The sequence below is a fragment of the Microchirus variegatus genome, assembly GCF_963457635.1.
Source record: "Microchirus variegatus genome assembly, chromosome: 5".
Lineage (NCBI taxonomy): Eukaryota > Metazoa > Chordata > Actinopteri > Pleuronectiformes > Soleidae > Microchirus > Microchirus variegatus.
Genome location: NC_139806.1, coordinates 34,693,699 through 34,704,816, shown reverse-complemented (window position 1 = coordinate 34,704,816; position 11,118 = coordinate 34,693,699). Strand labels below are relative to the sequence as shown.

The following is an 11,118-nucleotide window of genomic DNA, read 5'->3' as shown; positions in this document are numbered from 1 at the left end:
TGTGCATTAGTTTAGTTGCCAAAATGTGATTTGTGCTCCTACCTTGTGACAGAGATGGAATATTTCTCTCAAAATCATTTGGTTTCATTGAGGCGTGACACATTTACCTGTTGAAATACATGTAAATGGCGAGTGCAAACAATAATGTGCAGTATTTCAGTCGCCAAAGCGTGATTTGTGTTCCTACCTTGTGGCTGAGGGAATATTTTTTGTGTCAAAATCACCTGGTTGCGTTGCGATATGACACAATTTAAACATCATAGCCCTCTAGCCCCCTTTACCCCATAACCTGTTGAAATACCTGTAAAGGGCTTCTATATTTTTGCATCAACATAACTTGTTTCATTGGAGGTTTGACATAATTGTAAACATTATGCCACTCTCGGGCCCCTTTTACCTATTGAAATACCTGTAAAGGGTTTGTGCAAATTAGTAACATGCAGTATTCCAGTTGCCAAATTGTGATTTGGGCTACTACGTATTTATCTATATACTGTACACACGTATATACATACACATATGTGTGTGTATATATATGTATAGCGAGTGAAGGAGAGATAGACACCTGTTTCCCAATCACATTCAGACTTTACAATACCTGAAAACACATTGGGGGAAAAGTACTCAGAGAGCACAAACTTCCATCTCCATAGTCTTCCCAGATTAACTACAATTTACCAAAATCTGTAATCTACAATAATCTACATCTTCATCCAAATCTGTCCTTTTACTTTTTGGGTTATGCTGCTGAGAAACATTGCAAAAATGTAACATCCTTTCACATTACATTACATATCACATTAAAAGTTGACACATTAACTTATTAATAACAGCAGTACACACAGCTACTGAAATTACCACATTTATTTATAATGATCTGAACGCATCTTTCTGGAAAAAGTATCAACATAGAGAGAGTAGAGATAAAAAGGATGAAACATCACATCTACAGCGAGACAATCAACTTCCTTTCAGTACTGAATGTTTCAAGGCAAACTGTACAGGAAGAGTAAGATATTGAAACATTGAATACACTGTTACACTGCCCCTATTTGTTGTCCTCGATCTGTGTTGATTAAAAACAACATAAAAGTGTTTAAAACTTTTGGAAAAGTCTGAATATTGGAACAATAAATGCCTTCATCTTATTTATTTATTTATTTACTATTTACCTATCTATTAACCTTCCACACCCATTATGTTTAAATCATGATAACAATTTTTACAGAGATAATGACAGAAACCACATTATTAGTAAAGTTCCAGTTTCCACTATTGTATATGTATGTGTCAGGGAACAAAACATTTTTTTTTTCTAAGGTGTGCTCTATGTTGATGACATAATAAACCATGAATAAGTCTCAAAGGTCTGGTGTAAATGTAGATAAAAACAGTTTTTTCCCAATGGTCACATCTTTCTTCACTTATTATTTCTTCTTTTTCTCCTCAGTGGCATTGAACCACGAGTCGAGCAGCTTTTTCATGTAATATAACTGCCAGGCGTGCACTTGAACGGCAACCACCATGACGAGGTACATGACAGTCACCGCGGAGAAGCCGAAAATGAAGCGGTAGGCCTTTCCGTGGCGGTAGAGCTGCTGCGCTACGGGGAACATCTCCATCCCGCCGTAAATAAGAGGTGCCACGTTGAACAACCCTGCGCTGATCATGGATATGACCAAGTAACTGATGTTGTTCTTTGGGAGTGACAAACTGCTACAGAGCAGAGGGAAAAGGCTGAGCAGGTAAGGGTACTCCCACTGGTACGGCATGGACACCACGTCATGAGACACCAGGTTGAAGTGGCTGACGGCCACCTGTGCAGCAACCAGCAGCCAGATCAGCAGGTGGATCACGTTCAGCTTCTTTACCTCCGACTTCAGGCTAGCGCTGCAAAAACAGAGAGCAGAACATCGTGGTTTGGAAGAAATCCTCACAGACGGTGCTGCAGGTACACGACACGAGCAACGTCGGAAACGGATAAAAAGCAACTCGCCTCATTTGGTAGTTTGGGACGGCCCGTTCTCGGCGTTTGAAATCACTCCCATTGGTGCCAGCAGCTCTGGGACCCACGCGTGACGTCATGTTGAAAGAAACCTGCTGTCACAGAAAACAGAGGCCAAAAACATGAAAACAAAGCAGAAACTGACATTGTTTTGTTCTATTCGCTAATATGTCAGGAAATAGTTAAAACTGCACATCGCAACATGTTGGAAACGCAGAATACAAAGAGGATACATTTACTGTCACAGACAGCAAACTTGGAGTTCAATGATTAACTACTTTCATATAATTATACTTATTTAAGCTATTCTGATATTTTCGGATTTCTTTCCTCCATAACTAAAACGGTAAAATTTAACAGCTTCGGTTTGTAGTTGAAAAGGATGATTCATTCATTACATCTTTTAGAGCATTATCTAAATATTCATATACTCGTGTACTTTTATATTGTGTTGTCTTGTGGACCAAAGTACAAATTCAGCAAATTCCTGGTATGTTTTTTACTCACTGTTATTGATTCAGATTGTCTGTCTGAGCTGCTGTAGAAAACGGTGGCACCAGATGGAAAACATTTAAGGCTACGAAAAATCAATTCAATTACCAAATTTACCATCAAAGGAATTTTGCCTTTGATAGACGTGAGTTTGAAAGGTGTGACACTGTGCAAGAAGAGACATGGCGGAAGTGCAAATACTTCGTTACTGTATTTAAGTACATTTTTCACGTATCTGTACTTTACTTAAGTAGAATAAATAGTGCATACTTATTTAGTTTTACTTCGTTACATTTTGCAGCAATTATCTATACTTTCTACTTCGCTACATTTTCACAATGTTACAAAGTTACAAAAAGACGTGGTGGATTACGGGGACGTTTGTCCCAACACGTCAAACGCCGAGAGACGGACAGTCATTTTGAGATCAACGTAAGCGATATGCGGAAAGTTGTTGTTTGCTACTGTTGCTAGGCAGCGGGCGTTTATCCGGCGGCACGAGTAGAATAATTTTGGTTGTACGCCCCCTGCCGTTGCGGCGAATACTGCAACGAACAACATGGTGAGTATAAAAGCCTGTGTGGTTCATGTCAGATTAAAACTCATGCACTGAATCAAAAACGTTTACAGCCTTAAACATATGGTAATTAACAGTGTTGTTACAATGTTAAAATGGTTAATGTACTGAAATTGACATGAAATATTTGTGTTGCAGTTAAATAAATCTTTTAAAGATGTATAACCAGACTTCTTTGTTGGTGTTGCTATTGTTGATATTTAACACATCAGTATTGTTGATATTCAACACATTTTTGTTTTAGAATATAGACATTAAGAGAATTGATCATTATGCAAGTACTTTTACTTTTAATACTTAAAGTACATTTAAAATCAGCTACTTTTTACTTTTACTTTAGGGTTGTCATTTTGGTACTTCTACTTTTACTAAAGTAAATATTTCTCTGGTTATTTGTACTTTTACTTACGTAAGTACTGAGATGCAGTACTTCTTCCACCACTGATTACTAGTGTGATAGTCAATAATTCCCCGTATCCTATGTTAATTTGATAAAAATATAAGATTAGTAACATTGAAATAACTCCACTTGGTTTACTTTATTGTACATACCTATTAGGATCATATTTTATGTTATTTTAAGACTTTAAAAATATGCTTCCTGTTTAAGCTCACACAATTAGCCTGTTCATGTACCAATGAGATCACTTTAAATAAACCATGTATTGGATTTAAAAGCTTAAACAACTCACTGTCACACGAAAAACAGTATTAATGACTTTTATTAGTCGTATTAAAGCTTTTCCCGATGGTTATAACGGTGTTAAATGCTAATTTCAGGCAGATTACCTGGGCCGCAGATGGACAGATGATTTGAAGCAGGTCAGTGCGTTAGCTGCCGATGCTAACGAAACAAAGCTACCATTTCCTTTATTAAACACCCACGCTGTATGTGTTTAAAGGACTGCAGGCTGCCGTGGTTTCACCGACGGTAATTATAACACAACGCAACACGGCGTCCGGCTAATATAATAAGAGAAAACAACGCTTACCTCTATGTATATTTCCGCACGCCCAGTCCAGCGCAGTGTCTCAACCTGTGCTAACAAAAGATGTAATAAAAGGGATGTTGAACGACGCCCTCTGCGCATGCGCACAATCTCTTCGACACAAGTACCTCCCACCGCAGCATCAGCATCAGCATCAGCATCAGCATCTCTCCTCTCATTGTATTAATGAGCGTCATCCTGTGTTCCAGTATAATCCATATATATACACATATATATACATATATATATATATGTATATATATATAAAAAGTCCTTTTCATACTTTTTGTATATTTTCTTTGAATCCACGAATGCATGTGTGGGATGAGCAGCAGAGTTGAGTGTGTGGATTATACGCCCATGAAAAACTTGGCTGACAGCAGGGACGGGAGGAAAACTGATTTTAGGGTCACAAGTCAATTCAATGTGCTTACTTAAAGGGACACTGTGTAGTATTTATGGGTTTATATAACCCCAAATCCACTTTTTTATACATATTATGTGCTCCTGCATTGTCTTGTCCAGGGGTCTGCAACCTTTAGAATTAAAAGAGCCATTCTGTCACTTCTCCACCCAAATACAATCAATCTGGAGCCACAGAAAAAAACAAAAACATTTGACTCTTAAAATTAAGTTAATATCATGTAAGTTTTTTTTATATACTGTATATACATATATACTATTTTCAAAGAACTACAGTTTAGCCCATTTATGACATTCTAGAACTACAAAAAGAAAACTGTTGACACCTCTTATAAAGTGTGGGGGGAAAGAAATTACTTTGAAATGAAATGAAACGATTTTATGTAGTTTATGCCTATGACTCCGACTGAGTACTTCTTCATGTAAACATTACTTTAATTTAACAGCTTTCGAGGTTTTTCAATATCGCAGTTGACGCAGACATCGAATGTAATGCACAAAATATCAAAACGCTTTTATATACGCCTTTATCTCTACACTAAAGTGTCAAAAAACATGAAAATAAAATAAAAATAGACACTTCAAGGAGCCACTGCAGAGTGGCTGAAGAGCCACATGAGGCTCCGGAGCCACAGGTTGCAGACCCCTGGTCTAGTCGCTGTATAATATTCTTTGTTTCATTTTCGTAGTGTTTCAAAAAGTCATGTAAAATAACATGGTCGCGGGCCGCGGTTGCATAGCCACTGTTAGCAGAGAGACGCCATGTTTCTACTGGAGCCTGTAAGGACAAACGCGAGAGAACAAATCAAGCGTCTCTTTACTTGTAGCTGAAGTCCCGCCTCCACTCTCTCCGCTTCGTCTGCTACGGCCGCGGTAGCTCCGCCCTCTCCCTCGCCTCACGAACCTCATCTGCTGACACGGAGAAAGACGACGAGGACGACATTTGACCGGCTGAGGACACCGTAGCGCTCAGGGAAGGGAGGGGGTGAGCAGAGGAGCAGTTCTTTGTTGTAAATTTCAGCCTCTCCTCTAGATGGCACTATAAACTACTTACTTCACCTTTAATCCAAATGTGTCCTTTAGCTTTACAACTTTCTCACTGAAAAGCCCCCACAGTTTGTAGCAGTCTTATTCAAATGATTGACCTTTTGTGAAATAAATGTCAAAAAATCGCTTTTTAATTAAACAGTTTTTATTAAGAAAAACAACAATAGACAATGACAACAAACAAACATAATAACATAAATTCACTGGTTACACTGGAAAATATTAGCACCTTGGTTAAAAGAAAAACAAAGAAATACTCTTTTCCCTTTAAAACTCTCTTACTTGATGTCCATTTTTAGCATAAAGGTGATCGGCAGATAAAATAATAAATTATTGGCACAGCTGTTGGTGTGATTTGCTGAAATGGTGAATTAATATTTTCTTTGAGTCCATTAACTGTAATGCAGATCTATGCATTTTCTCCACAAACAAAGAAAACAGCACATTAAATAAGGCACAACGAAGATATTGTGGAAGCTTGTTTAGTTATATTATTTAGAAAGATATCACATGAATTATTGTTGCATGAAAAGTCATCGTTAAAACGTTTCCACATACGACTCCCTCTTAATAACAGTTCATTTTTGAATAATAATATTAAAATAAATCATACATCAGGTAAAATGAAAAAAATATATATTTCTGAAGAGATTCTTGTTTGGTTTGAAATGAAACTAGTCAAATCCATAAAGATTGAATACATTGTTGTTATAACCGCAGAGTTGTACATGTCCACAGATCTTTCATTTCTCGTATTTACCGTGATGTTATAAGCCAGGGGTTCTCAAAGTTTTGATACCTGAGGGCCAATTTAGGAACCCAACATTGGACTGAGGGCCGTCAAAGGAAAAAAAACGAAAAAAACCAGAAAGAAATCCCATTTGTAATAATTTTAATGACCAGATTGCAGTTCTACAGTTAAGCGTTAAGTAATATAAGCGTTAATATAATGTAATTTAAGCATTAATATTAAATAACGCTTTATAATTTGGGTAATTATCCAGTATTTTGTCCATTGTTCTTACCTTCTAATTACAGGTTAATACCAAGTAACACATTTCTGTTACCATATATTTACTGGGTAAATAGCTAGTAATTGGGGGCTGTAGCTACCTGCTTATTACCAGCTTATAACACAATAATACACTAAAATTCACCATATAGAAACCAGGAAAATACCCAGTATTTTTTTAACACTTATTGGTCTGTATCCAGTAATGTCCAATAAACATTTAACAAGCTTAGTAGCTCCTGGATTAAAACTATCAACTGTAATTCATCGCAGGCCGCCAGAAATGTTTCTGCGGGCCGCCATTGGCCCCCGGGCCGCACTTTAAGAAACCAATGTTATAAGCCATGAAAGAAGTGGTTTTCATTGGTGAAGAAAAATTTGTCAACTTTTTTTTTTTTTTTTTATGGAAGTATTTTTACAGCTGCTACATCCAGCAGATGCAAAACATAAAATCAACATTACATTCTCCTTCTTTTTTTGATTCTCACTCATGGGAGCAAATGTCAGTCATCAAATGTAACATGCCCATAAAATAAGCATCTAAGTTGCTCCCACAAATGACCACCAGGTGTTTTTCCGTAACATGTAACAGTACATGTATGTAAAAAGCGTATACGATTACTTTCACGTTCGTGCTATTTTAATTATTCATCGTAATCCAATGGAGAGCATGATGAATCTTGAGAACATCAGAATTTGGATTGTTTACAATTAATCTAATTACAAAATTACAAAACTCCACCATTTGTATTTGTAATTTCACCTCTAAAATGCAAATCTTTTCATGATCTGATCTGTGCTGGCTTTTTCAAGAAGTATTTACATGCTTGTTAACAATTAAGAGACATTCCCCCCCCCAAAATCTGTGTATGCAAAAAAAAAAAAAAGAAAGAAAGAAATTTGTTATCAGAATGTCTTTGTGTTTTCTACTGCATTTCACATTCTTACCACATGGGGTAGCTGCCAGTTTTGAAGAGGTTTGTTTTAACTTCTTTTCCACTTATTTGATACATTTCTTCTTAATAACAAATTGCACCTATTTTCTCTCCTTTGTATAAAAATACAACTGGTACCATATTTCCATTCTTCTGTCTGTATGCCTGTAAATACATCTTTGTTTTCTCATTTAAACAGCTTCTAGGGTTTATATGATAGCTTCTCTATATACAGACCACCGTCTTTAATATTGCTCTTGGAATACTTTCTCATACTCGTATTTATGTTCTTACATTAAAAAGACTGTCCAGTCTAAATTAATTCATGGTCTTGTTTTATGTTAAAAAAAACACATCTATTTTATTCTCACTGAAGCCTCTTTCACTCCCTACAATCAATGGCGTTACATCGGATATAACAAATACCCAGAAAAGGAGGAGTGCACGTACTGCCCAGCATAAAGTCCTGAGGCCTGATCTGAGGGCAGCTGAATATAAACAGTGTCTCCAGGTTGTAGAGGGAGTACTGCACTCCCTGAAGCTTGGTCTAGGACACCCTTTTTGTATTCATCGTATGTATACATGACTGGTTCATCGTTCCTCATCAAAGCCACCCACACATTAGCTCCTTTGCAATGGACATGGTAGGCAAAGTAATAAATACCTGGCATGTCACAGGTGAACATCCCTGTTTGAGGATTGTAGTTTTGGCGACCATTGTACAAGGTCTTGTCAAAGACGACTGGAGTACCCACAGGTGGGAAGGGAGTTGTTGCTATGGCTGTAAATGCTGGCATTTCCAACCCACTTACACCCATTACTTCTGCCCCATTATTGCCCTCATACTTGCCCTTTTTACCATAACTACCTGCCTTAACACCATCAAGTCCAGGGCCCATCTGAGAGAGTACTCCAGCCATGTCAGGAGACAGGCCAGGTACTCCAGGTGGACCCGGTGGTCCAGCAGGACCAGCCTGACCGGGTACCCCAGGAGGTCCCGATGGGCCCTCTCTTCCTTGGGGTCCTATGGGACCAGGAAGACCTGTGCTCCCCTCACCTGCAATTCCTGGCAAACCAGTTTGACCACTATCTCCTTTGGGTCCTAGAAGACCAGGGAGCCCAATTGGCCCAGCTGCACCGTCCATTCCTGGGATTCCTTTGGGCCCCTGAGGTCCCAGTTCACCTGGTAACCCACCTTGTCCTTTTGGCCCTGGAAGTCCTGCAGGACCAGGGGTACCAGGTAGTCCTTTATGACCATCATCTCCTTTGGCACCGTTCAGCCCTGGGGGACCTCTTGGTCCTGGTTCTCCTGTTTCTCCTGGAAGACCATCTTTACCAGATATCCCAGGAAAACCAGGTTCTCCCTGGGCTCCATCAAGCCCTTTAAGTCCTCCTTCTCCACAGTCTCCTTTAGGACCAGGGGCACCTAATCCTCCTGGGGGTCCCATGAGGCCTGAAGGACCTGGTGGGCCATTTGGACCACGGGGTCCAGACATGCCAGGGAGTCCTCCATGTCCTTTATCTCCTTTTGATCCTGGTGACCCAGGTGGTCCACCCATACCTTTATCACCATTCGGGCCTGGGAGCCCTGGTTTACCAAATCCAGGGAGTCCTGGCTTTCCTGGCAAACCTGGTGGTCCTGGATGTCCTTTTGGTCCTGGTATACCTGGCTGTCCTGGAAGGCCATTTTGACCTGGTTTTCCTTGACCAGGCAGTCCTGGTGGGCCAGGCCGCCCTACTTCACCAGGTAGCCCAGCTGGTCCTTGTTCTCCAGGATGTCCTTTCTCCCCTCGTGGGCCTTGTAAGCCTGGTTCCCCATTCAGACCAGGCTTCCCAGAACCAGGAATTCCTCTTGGGCCAGCTGGTCCCATGGGTCCTGGGAGACCTTTGTGACCCGGTTGGCCTGGCAGGCCAATTCCTTTATCTCCTTTGGGTCCAGGTAGACCTGGTAGTCCTGGCAATCCTTTGTGACCTGGCTCTCCTTTCATCCCTGGCTGACCAGGTAATCCATGTACCCCTGGTTTACCTATTCCTGGTAGGCCAGGGGGTCCTGGGGGACCATGAGGCCCTGGCTGTCCAGATGGCCCTTCTTCACCCCTAGGACCCATTTCTCCCTGTGGCCCAGGCTCACTGTTTCCTCCAGGCTTGCCTGGAAGTCCTGGTAAACCTGGTTTTCCAATTCCAGGCACTCCTGGTGGTCCAGTGGGTCCGGGTTGCCCTGCAGGTCCTGGTTGTCCATTTCCTGGAGGTCCAGGAGGTCCTTGGGGTCCCTCTGGTCCAGGTGGCCCAGCTGGACCTGGCTGTCCCTGAGGAATTCCCTCAGCTCCACTCGGGATTGTCTGACCTGTGAAAATTGACAAACATTAAAAAAATTAATAAAATAAAAGTACACATTTTTGGTAAATTAGTGCTACATGCCTTTAGAATGTTCGTGCCCAAGTCATGTCATATTTGTCCAAGATTTGAGGGTAATGTGCATTAAAAATATTAAACTTTCTCACCTTTGTCTTGACCACCATTATATCTGCCTCCCTTACGAGCATTTTCTTTGCCCTTGAACATGGGCATCTGGGGTAGCTCCTTCCTGTAATGTGGATACTGCATATAAGGAATCTCTTTGCCAATGAACTGTTGCTGGGGAAAGCCCTCTTTCCCCATGCCCATATGTTGTTGGTGGTGTTGTTGCACTGGTTGGTATTGCTGAGGGTGTTGCTTGTGTCCGTAGAAGGCTCCACCACTCACATAGGTAAGTGCTGCAAGTTCTAGCAGTGTCAGGATGAGGGGAGGCATGGCCAAGGCCTATAGATATAGAACACAAGATATCATTAAACAGATATAGATTTCAAACTTTGTATGTCAATATGCCGATCAATTGTTAGTGCTTTAAGAGTTTGTACATCTTGATCATCAATATTCATGAATGCCATCAAGGGAGTAAAGTGAGCAATGTGATTTGCTTAGTGCAGACAGTTGAATGCTGAGCTCCGTCTTCCTCTGCTGGCGATTTGGTTGAATTACACATTGGTCTTTTGATTTAAGGTGTGGGTTTAGTAGTACTTAAAATGTAGGCCAATGCATATACAGTCAAATATATATTTATATATATACATACATACATATATATGTATATATATATACATATATATATACGTATTTATATATATATGTATGTATATATATATATATAAATGAATGTCAACAATGTCAACAACAATGTGCGAGCATCTGTTATTCTGTTATGAAGTTGGTTTGAAGTTGGATATTGGACAGACACTCGCTCTACAGCGCCACCCAGAGCAAGCCTCTCATTTACATCGTCATCATCATCTTTCATTTGGAGCAGCATGGTGTATTTGTAGTTGTAGTTTCAGTGAGTGGGTTAAAATAAATTGTGTTTATTTTTGTTGAATAGCAGCACTAAACTTTATTTATTTTGAATTTGTGTGGTTTTATGTATGCGATACATACTGAACCGTGGAGAAACTGTACCGTTGCATCCCTAAGATATATATATATGTATATACATATACATATACATATATATATATACATATATATATGTATATATATATACCCTTTCACCTTTTCTCAGTCGACTGATGATTTTGACAGGGCTGTCAGATGGATCCTGGCATTTA

At 39.8% G+C, this 11,118-nt stretch overlaps 2 protein-coding genes across 2 annotated transcripts; both read right to left on the bottom strand.

The window, feature by feature from the left end:
• Positions 1-1,427: 1,427 nt before the first annotated feature.
• On the bottom strand, positions 1,428-2,085 carry jagn1a (jagunal homolog 1a; the record flags this gene model as incomplete). Its single annotated transcript, XM_083890471.1, has 2 exons — positions 1,428-1,890; positions 1,997-2,085. The coding sequence occupies 2 exons, from the start codon at positions 2,083-2,085 to the stop codon at positions 1,428-1,430; spliced, it is 552 nt and encodes a 183-aa protein (XP_083746597.1).
• A 5,799-nt stretch (positions 2,086-7,884) lies between these two features.
• On the bottom strand, positions 7,885-10,270 carry col8a1a (collagen, type VIII, alpha 1a; the record flags this gene model as incomplete). Its single annotated transcript, XM_083890483.1, has 2 exons — positions 7,885-9,824; positions 9,982-10,270. 2 exons carry the CDS (start codon positions 10,268-10,270, stop codon positions 7,885-7,887), a joined length of 2,229 nt encoding a protein of 742 aa, XP_083746609.1.
• Between the last annotated feature and the right edge of the window lie 848 nt (positions 10,271-11,118).